General features: G+C 41.5%; 1 protein-coding gene across 16 annotated transcripts in view; it reads right to left on the bottom strand.

Annotated features, from left to right (window-relative positions):
• Positions 1–16,203, bottom strand: part of EYA1 (EYA transcriptional coactivator and phosphatase 1) — a 173,076-nt gene that overhangs the window by 20,312 nt on the left and 136,561 nt on the right. For all 16 annotated transcript variants that reach the window (XM_045454932.1, XM_045454940.1, XM_045454942.1 and 13 more), the window contains 5 exons: positions 6,269–6,327; positions 5,996–6,156; positions 5,056–5,170; positions 4,772–4,893; positions 318–418 (listed from right to left, as the gene is read on the bottom strand). In XM_045454932.1, the coding sequence (XP_045310888.1) occupies positions 318–418; positions 4,772–4,893; positions 5,056–5,170; positions 5,996–6,156; positions 6,269–6,327 (558 nt within the window). The remainder of the gene's footprint in view (positions 1–317; positions 419–4,771; positions 4,894–5,055; positions 5,171–5,995; positions 6,157–6,268; positions 6,328–16,203) is intronic.

Genomic DNA, 16,203 nt, shown 5'->3' with positions numbered 1-16,203 from the left:
CCAAGGCCAAACGGGATATGCTCACATGGACACCACAAGTGCGTCATCTCGGGTGACGGCTACAGCACTAAACCTTCCTTTCTGCTTAAAAGTCTATGTTCTATGAAGACCAACCATCCATGACCTTTGAGTTTGTACAGGGCACTCTTCAAAAAGATCACACTTATTTAATTCTACTGTCCTTTTTCACTGCTTACAGTTCTGAACACATTTGTAATTTGTTTCAGAGACACTGAACGTGTTTAAGTGATCCAGGAATGAGCAGTTTGAGGACTAAAAAATTAAATGGTGTAAAAACCCCATCGATGAACACTCACCTTTTTTGCCCCTTGTTCTTCTTCCACACCATCTCCTATAACAACGTACACCACTTTTCTTCCAAACCTTTGAATTATCCTCTCAAAACAGCTTTCCTTGCCTGATGAACAAAAATAGATTATAAAAAATGGAAAGTTGGGGTAACTCAGCACAATAGTGCTTGAACTTTTTACACAAAATCTTCCTTTAGGCTCCTGATTCCACTCTATCCTACTTGCACAAACTGGAAAAGAGTGCTTTTGGATGCCATTTGGGTAGAATGGGGAACAGCACAGTAAACCAGAAACCGTAAATTATCCATGTGGTGTTCTGTCCTTTGGAAATGGTCAATTTTTGATATTTTTTTTCTTAAGAACTCATTTATTAAAAAGTAGGGTCTAGTCGATCACGGTATAATATTTGGGAGAAAATACGGTTTTACAGCAGTACTTTTTTTCCTACGAGCCAAGACTTGACAAAGGCATTTGATTCTGGCAACATATTCGAACTGGATTTAAAAAATGTTTCATGATATACTAAACTCTGAAAATAATGTCTGATCCAACGTCTATTGAGAAGGATGAAAAAAAAGAAAAAAAAAAAACCAAGAAAACAACAACAACAAAAAACAACTACCACCCTGAGACTGGTTTTGTTATAGTAAGAGAAATCAAACAGTGGAATTCATTTGTTCCTTCATTTTCAAGTTGGGATTCCCAACTCCATCCTCCCCTCGCCAAGCCTAATGTGTTTACTTGAAATATTCTGGTAAAACTGTTTCTGAAACAAATGTCAGGTAATTTGGGGCACTACAGAGATCATGCCCACCCTACCCAGGCATCTAATGTCCAATAAAGCACTTTCCTGGAAGAAAAGCGGGATAAAGGTAACAGAATACCTTTATCTATCTATTATCTTTCCCATGTCAAGACTTCATTTGGGCTCTCTGAAGGCACATCCTTGCAGTTAATGCAGCCATTGTTGCTGCTTAGAGAAGAAACTGGTGTTCCAAGTCCCAGGCTGCCAATAAGGTCATTTTCATGGACAATGGGACAGTTTATAGTTTTCAAATGTAAATGGCTGAGCAGGCCCGCATCTCTTTCAAATAAGGATCAGATATACTCACGAACAAATTGCTTGTTTGCTTAAACAAATGTCTGCTTTATATTTGTATTTTGCACTAAAATCTCTGGTTTGCATCTGACAGAACGAAATCGGGCCAGCTTTATTCAAAGGATGTAATTTCAATGCTTCTTTGGTTGCCCACTAAACTGTGAAATATTAAATCACTTTGAGAAACAAATACAAAGTGTAGCTTTCACTGCAAAAATATACAACCCAAAACTTAGATGTCATGAAACTTTTTTCCTCCTTAGAGGGAAATGTTTATGTGTTTTTGCCAAGTTTCCTTTTCATGGGAAAAGGAAGGTAATTAAACTCAATGTTATTTCAAGGTAAAGCTGTATCGGACAAAAAAATTTCTCGCCTGTACCCTGTCTCCTCTAGGCTTCGCTGTGAATTCTGGGTCATATAGACGTCTTCCATAATAAAGACTAAGAAACCGAAGCTGACTTTTAGAAGTTAACTGGAGCTCCTACATGGAGTTTCTTATTTTGATGAATCCATTTCGTCTGAAAGAACGTCGCAGCTCTGCTAAAATGAGAAACCAGTCCTCTCCTCCAATGACTGCCATTTGCCTACAAGGAAAACTCCCGGGTTTTCTGCATTGACTCCCAAATTGTATCTCTCTTGATGGCAAAATTAGCAACACTACAAGAGTTTCAATCTCGACTTTGCTTGTTAAAAATACCCCAGAAAAGCAATTCTACCTCTAAGGTTGAGGTAATTTCTGCCACCACTTTTTAATTCTAATTTTTTATTTTGTGTTGATAAAAATTAAAGTTCAAGATCACAAACAAAATGCCCATTTAAAAATACTTAATATGTACTTGCTATTATAATTTTCTGTCATCCTAATATTTTCAAATTACTTAAATTATTTGGGAATGGAGTTCAATGTGCATGACAGGTAATAAACTACTTGTTCTTTCCTTGTGGGAAGTTAAGTACTATCCCTTCTGTTCTATAGGCTTCTTTGGAAATCGCTCTTTCCTGTGCTGGTAAACGTTTACCATGGACCACTGTTTACAAAACACGGTACGATTCCTCTTTATTGTTATGGAGAACATAAACACCTGACTTAATGTAAACTGTTATTTTTATGGACATGCAAACAATCAAACATTTTGGTTACATTTGGGCTACGAGGAATTCTATTTGGTACATTCCTTTGTCTTTATAAGTATTTTCTAGCAGGAGGCATCAGTCATTCTCCACCTCCAGCTATTTCCATTTGACAAGGCTTTCTGAATATCCCACAGACTCTTCATACTCAACATGGATAAGATCAAACTCTTATCTTTACTATCAAACCTGATTTCCCCCTATCAGTTAACAGTGTCATTACTGACCCTGGTGTTTAAAAGGAACCTCTGTGTCAGCCTTCTTCAGAATAAACAACTGTTTATTATTCATTTTGTTCAACAAGCATTTATTGAGTACCTACTATGTGCTGGGCACCATAGCTACAATGGTGAGCAACAGGTTCAGTTATCAAGGTACTACACTCTTATAGGAAAGATCCGACTATGAACAATTATAAAAGTAATTCTTTTTTTTTTTTTAATTTTTTTTTTCAACGTTTATTTATTTTTGGGACAGAGAGAGACAGAGCATGAACGGGGGAGGGGCAGAGAGAGAGGGAGACACAGAATCGGAAACAGGCTCCAGGCTCTGAGCCATCAGCCCAGAGCCCGACGCGGGGCTCGAACTCACGGACCGCGAGATCGTGACCTGGCTGAAGTCGGACGCTTAACCGACTGCGCCACCCAGGCGCCCCTAAAAGTAATTCTTTAACAATAATTTAGTAAATGCTAGTAAGGAAAAGTACAGGAAGTATAAAAGTGTAGTCAGATGGAAAATGAGATTCCATTTTTACTCTTTTTTCTTTAGATAGAGTTGAGCAGCTACAAAAACTTTCTTCTCACCTACTAGGATCCTCATCCTCCATCCCAGAACTCACTAAAATAATATCTCATTAGGGTGGTAAACAAGGCCACCTAGGACTAGGCCTAAGTCTACGTTTCCAGAATCAGCTTCCCAGGACCCAGGACTACTGGACAAGTCCCTCAGCAGGGAACACACTTCAATGTCTCTATTTCCTCTCACTAGCACATCTGCCTACAAAACTCTTAGTTTAGCCTTCTATATCCAGCTCAAATGCCATTTCTTCCTTTTAATTTTCACGGACACTTGCCCTCTTCCTCCTCTTGGGTGGGAGTAAATGTTTCTTCATTCAAGTGGAAATTCAGGCATTTAGTGGTTGAAGTCCGTAGGGTATGGAAAGGAGTCTGGACCCTGGAATCAGACCTACTCTGACTCTTGTCTTTACTGGCTATCAACTTGGACAATTAAGTCTCTGAGATTTAGTTTCCTCATTTGTAAAATGGAAAGGTTGCAAAGTTTGATTTTAATATGGAAAATGCTTAGAACAGCTCTGGGCATCTACTAAATATGGATAAAGGCTCATTTACATACCACTTTGTCCTATTACAGTTATTTAGATGTCTGCTTCCCCTGCTAGATGGTGAATTCTGTAAGAACAGGAGTCATGTCTTCTTTTTATCTCACTTTTATTCTGCTTTGGTTTCTATTCTCATGAAATTTCACATTACTCTTCTTTCCTAATTAGGATTCCTTCTTTCAAGAACTTAATTTTTTTTCAGTATCCCCATAACAAAAATGGGAACCCAACTGTTTATACATGTTGAATTAAAATAAAGCAAAAAAAAAAAAAAATAGTTCTAGTGATAACAGTTTAAAGAAAGATATTATTAGAGTTGTTTCATTTCTACTTTGTGTATCTCTATACTACTATTTGTTTTAGCATATTAGATATTTTTGTTGATGTCAGCTAAAAAGAAAAAAAAGATAATAATCTAGAATTGATGCTAAATTGACTATAGATAAAAGGTGTAGGTCTTTTTAAATGCTTATTTTTGAGAGAGACAGAAAAAGAGAGAGCATGAGTGGGGGAGGGGCAGAGAGAGACAGAGACACAGAATGCAAAGCAAGCTCCAGGCTCTGAGCGGTCAGCACAGAGCCGGACGCGGGGCTCGAACTCATGAACCACAAGATCATGGCCTGAGCCAAAGTCGGATGCCTAACACTGAGCCACCCAGGTGTAAAAGGCATAGGTCTTAATGTTAGTCAGTAAAGTAAAATGTCTTGAATGAAGCTGCATGAGTTATGGCTTTTATTTCTCTTGATGTCTAATGCCAGTTCTGACATAATAAAATTAAATTCTTCTGGTTTTTTGACATCTAGTACTATGAAAAAGTCTCAAATATTGCCTTTCATTTTTGCTAGCCTGAAGAAGAAGAGGTGATTGTAAAACAAAACAAAAGCAGCTCACCTATTTTTGTTGCACTGTAAATATTTTCTATTGGAAATACAATTCCTAATCCATATAGCAGGACTTTCGCCAATGCTGGGATAAGCTGAGTAGTTGTTACTAAAATATTCACACAATTCGTCCTATGAGAACAGAAAGTAAAAAAAAAAAAAAGAAAGAAAAGAAAAAAAAAGAAAGGAAGAAAAAAAAAGACTGTTGAAAATGAATTTCCAAAATGGACAAACACGAGCAAAGGCTGTTTTCCAGCAAAAGCACCACGGGGTGACTTGGGGACAGCAGCCTACCGGGAGTGAATGAGCGTGAGTGCTTTCAGGGCCAGTGTCAACCAGGAGTCCGTCAGGGCTTCAATCTCAGCCCTCAGCTGCAGCCAGGCTTCCCTTTTGGTGGGACCAAGCAGACCTGTGGATTTAAAAGCACACGAATTCCCTCCTTACCAAAGTTCCTATTCAGCGTTATAAATAATCAACATTTAATACAACTCCTAATATCTTCTTGAGGCTTTGTGGTATGTGAAGTAATTTTTCACACATGAGCCTCCACTGGACACCTACTTGTTTAGCACTGTAGGGAACACCTACTGATTTTGCATTTCTAGCTCGCATTGCCCTGGTTATAGAAGTCATCTCTTTTTGAGGAGTCTGCTCACACCATTCCTCTAACCATGGAGTTTGGGCAGAGCCAACCCCCCTCTGGCTCCCAGGGTAGGTGTATGACCATGGCTTGGCCAGTGCAAGTGAGTCTGGGAACCTTTGCCGAATCTGTTGGGAAAGATCTATTTCCACCCGACAGAGGTGCTAAGCTCATAGAATAGAAACGTGGATCTATCAGTGGTCACCTATGCCACCTTTTGGGAGGGACTGACCTAGAATAACTCCTAAGGAAAGAACAGGCAAGAGATTCCGGATGTCGTCTTTACAGCACGTAGATTTAGCCATGCTGCAAAACACCACCACCCCTAAACTTTTCATTGAGTCAACATATTCCCTTGTATGCTAATGTCATTTCCAAGCACAATCAAAAGATGAGAACTAACACAAACATCTACCCCATTGAAGGATAATATTCCTGTCACTAAATCACAGCACGATAATCACCGGGTTAGATGAAACTGCTCCAAAAAAGCTATTACATCCCAAAAAGTGTGATGTGAAAGTGAGTCGTACTTTGAGAATTTTAGCCAGACTAGTTTAATAATCCAGTAAGATATTGGTGATAGCTACTTGCCTCCAACATTATTTTTGTAGGTATTGTAGATCTCTTTTACTCGTCTGTAGCGGAAAGCCAACTTTCTCATCCAGTCTACACCACCCCGCACACCAGTTGCCAAGCACAAGTTAGCACTGGTTGCTGCAGCAGGAAAGCCATCTGTTCCAAAGTTATATGTGCTATTTAGATGCAAGAAAAGCCCAAAGTTAACCAGACAGAAAGTTCATCTTAATTAGCCTAGCAATTAAACTGTAAAATGGAGAAAATCACTTCACATTTCAACATGCTCACCTCAGGTCCTGCCCGTTATCATCTGAAGACACATCATCTATATGAACTTGGTCACATTCCTAAAATGCAATTAAAAATGATACGTGTTCATTTTCGAGAAGCACCTTTTTTTTTTTTTTTTTGAAAAACCACACACAGCTGTTTAAAAAGACCCCACAACATTAATTGGTCTGTCTCTCAACAATGTCAATCAGTAGGTGTCAGTCTTGTGAAAAGCTGATATTTTTACCTACTCAAGGCCCTCTCTTGACATAAAAAAATGAGCAATGCCATTAAGGACTACTGTTATTCAGCTTCAGAAAATATATTCTTGTGTTTAGAAAGGAAAGGGATTGAAAACAATTAGCATGTGTGTTCCATAAACCTCCGGTACCTGAAGACATCATGCTGCTCAAAGCTGATTCAGTCAGTGCCTGAGCATAACTGAAACCAGACATGTCGGTAAATGTAACATGCTAGAAAAATTAAACCTGATGCTAACTGCCAATGAAATTATGACCTCTGATTGCTGTTGAGCCACACACCAACAGAGCCTGAGGCCAGTGCACTGAGGAGCCCAGACGAAAAAATCTGGTACTGGTTTACCATTGATTTGAGAGATGTGAGTTTTATTCTGTGTGTGTGTGTGTGTGTGCATGCGTGTGTGCGTAGGAGGAAGAAAGCATGGGAGACTTAAAAACCCAAATAAAAACAATCAAACCATGTGGTAGTTTGCACTTTTTTTTTTACTGTTTTATTATTATATAAGTGTTGGATTTATTAATTTATTATAGAATAATGTGACTTGAACAGACCTGATGTTTAAAGCCCAAACCGCGTGTAAACTGTTTAGAATAGGAGGCTGTGATTTTGAGCTAAAGCTCCACTAGACTGAGTTGATGTTCATGCACCTGTCTGCATCCACGAACCCCTACATCTTATGGCTACATCCCCAGTCCCTAGCACAGTCGAGTGAAAAGCAGACACTCAATAAACATTTGTTGCCAAAGGAAGGCGTACGAATTTGGAGGCCGACAACAAGGTCTCCCCTCCAGAAACAAGTCACCCACAGTGGGCAATGCTTTAATATTTCAGTTACGATTCTTTGCAGTCAGGCTCCAAATACCCCAGAGGCCTTTATTATACTTCTTGTCATTAAAAGTGTTAGTTTAAAAATATTATTAAAAGATCTCCAGGCATGTATCCTGTATTTTAAAAGGTTCTTCTGATTAAAGCTCTGGTTGTATTTCCTATTTAACTTGATAAAATCTAGCCTGTCCCTATAGTGCTTGACATTCAGTTTGGAACAATGATGACATACATCAAGTGCCACAGTAAGACAAGGTGTATTTTTATGTTGCGGGTCCCTTCTGAACAAATTCTTTTCTCTCCACGGATTTGTGAGGAAGGGGGCAGGAGATAGAAGTGGAAAGAAACTCAAACCAGCTGTTGCTTAACAGAATTAAAATCGTGACCCCCCAACCCCTTCTCCAAAGCATCTATTTTCCAGGCAACCCTCTCCCAGCAAGCAGCAAGTTCCAAGGAGGAAAAGACTTTGACCTTGTAACCCCCCTCTGCTCTCCCGAGGTCCATAACCTCAGATAAGAAAGAGGAAAAGCAAGTCCAGGAGGCCTCACATGTGGACTGTGAATTTAACATTTAAAAAACAGGTCATTCCTGGAATACATGTTTGGGGACTTCTCAGAGTTATTAATTCAATCATATTTCATTAGATGAATGATAGTAGTGTTTTTTCAACCCTGTACTCATCCCGGGTTTAAAGAGTGACAAAATCATGAGTAGACATTTCTGCCATTTATCTAGCCAGAAATACATTTTTTCTGTGTTGTTGGTAAACAACTCTTTTAGGGTGCACGGTGAGTGTACAAAACAAACAAAAAAAGCAAAACCAAAAAGTGTACCCCCCCCCCACCACAAAAACAAAAACAAAAACAAAACCAGAAAAACCCCAAAGCCTGAATGCCACGGTGGAGAATTTTTCTCTTTGGGAAGAAAACAGGAGGTTGAAGGTGAGTGAGTACAAGGGAAAAGGCTACCTTATAAAGGATTTAATTCAAGGAATCACAGCTGACTTAAAGTTAGTTAACTCTAGGGGCGGGAAGAATTCCTTCCAAAGGCAGGGCGTTAAGAGGCTTTTCTTAAATGCAAGCAGTTGTAAATCTCCATGACCATGGAGAAGTCAGTTATCTTCCAATGACTGTTAATGACTCCACTGTGGCTATTGTCCCCCCACATCCTGTATTTGTTTTCTCCCGCCAGCTTTATCCAGGTCTTTTTGTTCCCAGGGCTGAGGCCCTCATCTGAACTGCTGTTCAATATCTTGGTTAGCTCTAACTGAGTGTCAACAGCTCCAAGCTTCTACCTGCAGCCACTAAACTCGCTTCACAGAGATCTGATCAACTCCAGTGTGGTGGCAACAAGGAAATCTTCATTCTTTATCAGGAGGGTTTTTTTGTAGAATGATTTTAATGGAAACAGAGGCAAACATCAGGAGCGTTTTTTTTTTTTTTTTAAAGGGCCTCATTAGCACCCCCAGGAAGAGAAAGAAATCATTAACATGTCCCTGTAAAATACGTTTTGCGAATTGTTCATTTCACTTAACAATAGAAAAATACCTTACTGCACGAACTTTGTATCGATAAGGTATATATAAGACTTACAGGTAAATATCTGTAAGTCTTTGTAGGAGCTTCTACATAATTGTAGAAATATTTGGGGAAATATGCTCTGTATGTTTTTATTTTGATGAAAAATTATGCTATTGCTATTACTATCTTGATGCTTATCTATTACAAATTTTAATTTCTCAAAGAATGGAGAATATAAAAATATGGAAATATCTTAATATACGTGGAACGTGTGAAGCTTTCTAAGTGCATCCACTCTCAAATCAGAAAGTGCAGTGCCCCCCATTCCAACATCTGAAATTCTTCTTCCCGTCCCCCATTACGATGAGACTCCCCTCCCCCCACTTTCTGGAAGCCATCTAGCTTTTTGCCTAAGAGCCTAATTTTAGCTTTTCTTTTTTCCGTTCTGGACTTAGTTGTTTTTTAGTTTCTAAATTTGTTTGAAACTCAGAAAATTAGTTATTTGAAGGAGGGGAGCAGGGGTTCTGGACCTACTGAAACACCACCACAACATTAAAAGCCCCCTGGAAGGATCTATAGACACAGAAAACAAGAAAGGAAGCTTCTCGGGGCGCCTGGGTGGCGCAGTCGGTTAAGCGTCCGACTTCAGCCAGGTCACGATCTCGCGGTCTGTGAGTTCGAGCCCCGCGTCGGGCTCTGGGCTGATGGCTCAGAGCCTGGAGCCTGTTTCCGATTCTGTGTCTCCCTCTCTCTCTGCCCCTCCCCTGTTCATGCTCTGTCTCTCTCTGTCCCAAAAATAAATAAAAACGTTGAAAAAAAAAAATTAAAAAAAAAAAAAAAAAAAAAAAAAAAGAAAGGAAGCTTCCCATTATTTCCAGGTACCAAGATATATTCCTAAGAACCCTAGTTTACTGCTTAATACACAGAGTGCTGAGCATAAAGAATTCCATGGGAAAATAAGTTTTTACTCCAAAAAGACTGGATGTGCTAAAAAAAAAAAAAACGTATTTTTTGAAATAAACTTCCAAAATGTATATGGTAGGGTTTTAGAGCATCAGAGTCATTACTGAATCCAAGTTTTTGGCCAGCATTCACAAGTCTAAGGGACATTACTGCCAGTTCAGCCAGGTGAGCACATACGCATTAATCTGTCCTGTTGAGGCTGCAGGTGCCCAAGGTACCCCTGTTGTGTTGGGGTATCTCGCGGGGGCCTCATTTGGGGAGAAGGTAGCAATTCTCATGACCTCTCATAGATTTTGCACTCAACATTCATCTGAGCCGGCTAATGGGTGCCTTAGCTTAGAAAGATCGTCATTTATTCATTCATGTGTCCTATTATTTATAAAGGGTCTACTATGTTCTAGCGCTATTCCAGATGCTAAGGACACAACATTTAACAGACAAAAGTCCGTACCATCTTGGAACTAACATCATAGCGGGGGAGACACCCAAACCAGTAAATATGCAAAATGTACAATGTGTTAGATGGTGATAACTGCTAAAGAGAAAAAGTATAGCAGGCAAGGGAATGATGCGGTGCTGTGTGGGGTCTCCGGCATGGCCTTGCAGGCCAAGGAAAGAGCATGTTCAAAGGCCCCGAGGCAGCAGAACCCTGGTGTGCTGGAGGATGTGGCAGGAGGAAGGCACAAGTGATGAGGGAGCATAAGGCACGCTGAGGGCAAAGTATAAGCTAGCACCTCACCCCTTCCTCCCAGGCGGGATATGTGTGATATTCCTCAGACATTCCCGGCTGCCCAAGAACAGGGGAAAGGACCAAAGCAAATGGCTGACTGATAAAGATCACAGTCATGCAGGACAGGAGTCTCCTTCAGTTTACAGAAAACTTAGTTAACGGCAAGAAAAAGGCAACCTTACCAATAGACTAATCTCTAGAAACCTACAGTCCATTTCCTGGAGCCCTAACATCACCCTTATGAAGATGTAAGGGGGTTTAAGTGTAAGGGGGTAAAGCTATCAGGTTATGTGTGAAACAAAGGCAAATGAAAAATGAAATTCCCTTACTGCCTACAGCCCAGTGACAAGTCCTTGAAACAGGCAGAGTGACCTCCCTCTAGGAGCTCAGCTGCCTCGATGATGACACTTTGCTCCAGCAAAAGGGAATCTTGGCTTAACAGTATCCTGACCCCCCTGGATCCTGTTGAGTCTCCTTAGACACATAAAAATTCCTTTGGAGGGATGCCTGGGTGGCTCAGTTGGTTAAGTGACAGACTTCGGCTCAGGTCATGATCTTGCAGTTTGTGAGTTCGAGCCCCGTGTCGGGCTCTGTGTTGACAGCTCAGAGTCTGGAGCCTGCTTCAGATTCTAGGTCTCCCCCTCTCTCTACCCCTCCCCTGCTCACATCTGTGTCTCTCTGTCTTTCAATAATAAACATTAAAAAATATTTTTAAAAAAATTCCTTTGGAAATTTCCTTTATCTCTACCCACCTCCCCTAAGATATATGTTGGTAATCACACTCTAGGCTTATGGCCCCCTGATATACATCTGAAGGGTCTCATGACTGAAGTTTTACTAAACAGTAATAAATGATGTTTTCCTGACAATAGGTACCCCCTTAAGGTCCTGAAAACCTTGCTTCCAAAATACCTTAGAGACTTACTTTATCCCTAACCCCCTCCCGATCTGAAGGTATATAATCAGTTACCCATCACAACCCCTGTGCAGCTCTTCCTGCCCACGGGTCCTATCTCTGTGCTTTAATAAAATCATCTTTTTGCACTAAAGATGTCTTCAAGAATTCTTTTCTTTGGCCATCAGCTCTGAACCCCACCATCATCCCCCAAACCCCATCATTCAAGGAGGAGTTCAGGCGGGAAGAGTTACAAGGGCTAGCAGGTGACAGCAAGGAGTAGGCTTTGGAAGCAGCATCCAGTCATCAGCCCCAGCCCTCAAGGCACGTACAGTTCAGCAGGAAAGACAGAAGTTAATTAACTACACACATGATAAATTACAGTTGTAGCAAATGCTGCAGAACCGCCTTGAGGAACATTCAAAGGAACCTCCATCCCCCTGCTGAATGGCTGAATTCTATTTAGTCCAGAAGAGCTTCTGAGGTCTGAAAACTCAAATTCTGTTTTCCCAGCTCGGGGAGGGACAGCACCAGGTAAAGAGATACAAGGCAAACTTGCCAGAGATGGTTCGTAGTCACTGAAGCTGGGTAACAGGAACAAAACATAGCTTTGGGATTCCAGACTGTTGATGTCAGACATCTACTTGTGCGTGGCCAGACATCTACTTGTGCGTGGCGGTGAGGCGGGGTGGGGGGAGGTGGCACTTATTGGGCAAGTTATCCCCTCTCCCTGGGAAATAGTTCCAGACGTGCAAGAAAACTCTTGTGGAGCCAGAAAGCAGGTCCCCATAAGGGAAGGCTATTGGAGATGGCTTGTGTTACCCTCGAAACCATACATTCAAGAATTGCTATGGGAGCTGGCAAGGGATCAAGAGGTGGGAAAAGAGTCATCTTTTGTCCATGGCTTTCCAAAGGGATGTCCAAATCAGCCACATTTGTGCGTAAAGGCTCCGTATCAAGGCAATAGTAGAGGAATTTATAAAAAACATTTTCATTGGACCAATTTTCATATACACGCACAGAGCACAAATTCTAAGCAAGAGCCAGGACCAGTGCCAGGCAAAATTGTGACTATCCTTCACTAGGAACACTTTACCATTAATTACCAAACTTGGATTACTGCTAAAGTGATGTGAGGTTGGCCTGCCCCTTTTCAGAAATCTTAACGCACAGAGAGGAGACACAATCTGTTGACACTTGATTACCAGAATGTCCTAGTTTGATTCTTTGTATCACTTGAGTATATTCCTCCTTCCCCAAAGTAAAGGCAACCTACTTCAGTAAGTCCTTTCTTCTATTTCCGTAGAGTTCTTGCGGGGGCGGGCACACGGTTTCCCTCCCTCACAAATATTCATCCTTCTTGTTGAGTTGAATGAGTGTTGCTGATTTATGGTGAAGATAGAAGAGTATTTACTGGCGTAACTCATTTCACAGACGCAAAAAGTGAAGAGTCAGAGAAGTTATATAATGTAAGCGCGGAGACACTATGTCTTTGACCTCCAACTCGCCGGCTCTTCCCATGCCCCGCAATTTCACACAATACAGACCACTGTCCACTCCTCGTGGTGGCCACCATTTGGATCCTTCGTGGCCTATCGGTTGTTTGGAGTGTAGGGACTGCGGCTCCAACACTTACCGTCCCCTTCTCCTGCCCCACTCCTACTGTGCCCAGCGTCTGTCACCACGGCCCCCTCTCCCAGCCTGGAGCTCGGACGGGAGTCCTCCGTCCCCCGGGACAAACTCCGGCCCTTCATCTCACCAGTAGGCCGTCAAATGACTGAAATCACCCTGGAAGGAGAGCCACTGTGGCAACTGGGCCTTTGCCAGGGGGTGGGAGTAGGTGGTGAGAGTGTAGGTGTTAGTGTGGCTTTGACACAGCTAGAAGGCTGGAGGCCCAGGAACAAGGATCTGACCAGGGGAGAGGAGGTGAATGAAGGCAGACGGTAACAATCAGAGAGGCACGGGGTTGAGCCCACAGGTGTTAGTCTGCAACCTCCGTTCTCCACAAAAGGTTTCTACAATCATCGTACAGATAAACACCACCAACCAAAGGACCAGAGTTTACCCTTGCCTGGCTTCCCTTTATGTTCCATGGCCCGTGTGCTTCACAGAGGAGTAAGATAAATAAAATTAGCAAGCTTTAGTTACTACTGGCCCTCAGCTCGCAGACATCTAAGCACTCGTGGGGCTGGATTATAAAATGCTCACATGGATGGCTGGGGAAAACTGCCAACACATGAAGCAGCTAAACACCAGTCCTGGTGTTGGGAGTATGAAGAAAGCCACATGGGGTACGATCTCAACAGCCATGCGGCAAAGGCACATTCCCTTTCAGAACTCTGGTTGCACTGTTATTCTGCCTTTTTGGTCCCTTCTGTCATTATTTTTGGCACTGCAACTCAAACTGACCTTTTTCTGATCCGTCATCATCTCTGGCCTACCAGGGTCGGGCCACAGACATGTTCTTTTGGACCAAGCCCCAGGAATAACTCAGATTTTGTACAGGGGCTCATATGCAAAATATTAAGTTATGGCAGAATTTTTCTGCAAATATTTATTCTGCTTTGATACCATAGTGGTTGTACTTTTCCTCCAAGCCTTTCACTTGTGCCATAATTATGTAAAAAAACACCATACCATTCAAGTTAGTTTAGGAAAATTAATAAAAAAAAATTAAGACAGTTACAATGGGTCTTATTATCTATGCCAAGCACAGTGATGTAATAACCGGCCTGCTGAGGCACTATACCTCTGAACTCGACACCAGACACATAAACTCCAAGTAAACCTACGGTCTTTGAATAAATAGACTCTAAGAAGCCTCTAAGGCAGACTGCACATTATGAAAGGGAACAATGTAAAAATGTTACAAACACGTCTTTGGAGAAGTTGAGTTATACAAGCCCAAATTCTGCTGACCGAGGCGACATTCACTCCATTTTCCAAATTTACCGTGAGAAAACTAACCCGAGACTGCCAACTAATTGTTTCAATACCTTCCTTTACAAAGGAAAAATGAAAGGAAAAAAGAGATACGAGAGAACGGGCTATTTTCATTGTGCCTGTGCGCTGGCGTGCCTATGGAGACCAGCCGGAGTTAGCCAAGGCAGAGGAAAGCATCCTTGGGTCCTCTGTCCCCTCCTGTCATCAGGCAATTACAGCCACTGCTCCCACCTCCCCCACTGAACAGTATAGATACTCGCTCGGTACCATAGACACCTACAAGTTACTAGAACGAAGTTTCCCTCTTATTTCTGAACACGAAAATATTTAACTGTACAGAGTAGGGAAGGATTTCCAGTACTTTAGAGACAAACACACAAACTGTCTGAAAGTTTTATCTTGACAAGTGACCAGGACTACCTTAGATAGAAAAAAGGGGGGAAAACCATCCCTTTGTGGATCTGTCCACACTACCCTCTTTCTTTCTAACAGAAAATCTAAAGCGTACAGGTGGCATTACAGGGTGACCAGTTTTCGAGTGACAGAGCTTTTAAGGGAGTGATTTCCACAGCGGCTTTTGGGAATAACTCCTGACTCCCTAGATATTTTTATAACTTCTTTGGAAAAAAATGAGGTTAAATGGATCATCTCTAGAGATTCTCTGTGATTCAGAAGTTCAGGGGGAAGGGGCGATCCAGGAATAAGCCAACGGATGGGAGAGATGTGAAGAGTGCTGTTTCTCATTCACAGACAATCACACGGAGTACGTCCGTCTCTGTGGGTTAGGCATTTTGCCCGTGAGTTAGTAAATTTGCAAAAACCAGGTTTTTACTTGCACGATTCTCTCTGCAAAAAGGAGGCTGCCCAATCAGCATACTGTGTATTTAAACTTAGTGATGTGGAATAATATGATTGCAATGTGCTTTTCTAAAGGTGTGTCAAAGCCCGCACTGCACTTTTAAATCAACATAATAAAGAGCTTACGTGCTGCTGTGCCCTTGTGCCCAGCATCAAGGGCTAGATGCGAGCCTGCAGCATGGCCATGTGGAAATGGGGTGTGGTGTGCTATTCGCAGCCCCTCAGTCCCGCGTGTACAAGTGGTCTGGACCTATCGAGCCTGTCTGGGGAACACCTCACGACCCTCCCATTTCCCTCGCTTTCCCACCACAACACTTCCTTGCAGAAGAAAAGGGTGCAGATTACCTGTGGCTAAGGCACAGGAGAAGGAGTTTTTTTTTGAAATTGACCTCATTTGGTTTGCCAATTTTGGGAAATTTACATTAAGGAATTAGAACATATCCAGACAAACTCGCCTTTAAATTCTCACTCTAGAATATGCACTCAGCATAGTATAGGCACCAATGCATATTAAAAGTCAATATCTAAATGTCCCTCTATCTGTTTTGACAAGAGGACAAAACTAATAGCAGCCAGTGGGGGGGGGGGGGGGGGCGGGGCGGGGGGGTGGGGGGGGAGGAGACCAAATTTCAAATCTCGGAAACTAATAAGGCATTTTAACATCCAATTTTGAGATTTGATAATAAAGCACAACTTGTAAAGATACACACTGCTTTTAACTATTGTGTCTTACTTATAAAAACAGTATTTTAATATATTTAATATTACAGTATCTTGTAGAGATTACCAGAATGAGACATAGATTTTACTAGAATTCTGTTTCCATTTGCTAGGAGACCTAGGTACTTGTATTTGAAACCCAAGATGTGAATTACAGCAGTTTCAACAAAGGTAAGAAAGCATTAACTATTTCAATCTGGTTCTGTTTAGATAAATATTCACACACTATTTAGAGAAT

The sequence above is a fragment of the Leopardus geoffroyi genome, chromosome C3 (genome assembly GCF_018350155.1).
Source record: "Leopardus geoffroyi isolate Oge1 chromosome C3, O.geoffroyi_Oge1_pat1.0, whole genome shotgun sequence".
NCBI lineage: Eukaryota > Metazoa > Chordata > Mammalia > Carnivora > Felidae > Leopardus > Leopardus geoffroyi.
The sequence above is the reverse complement of the archived record's forward strand: the minus strand, read 5'-3'. Positions and strand labels throughout refer to the sequence as shown.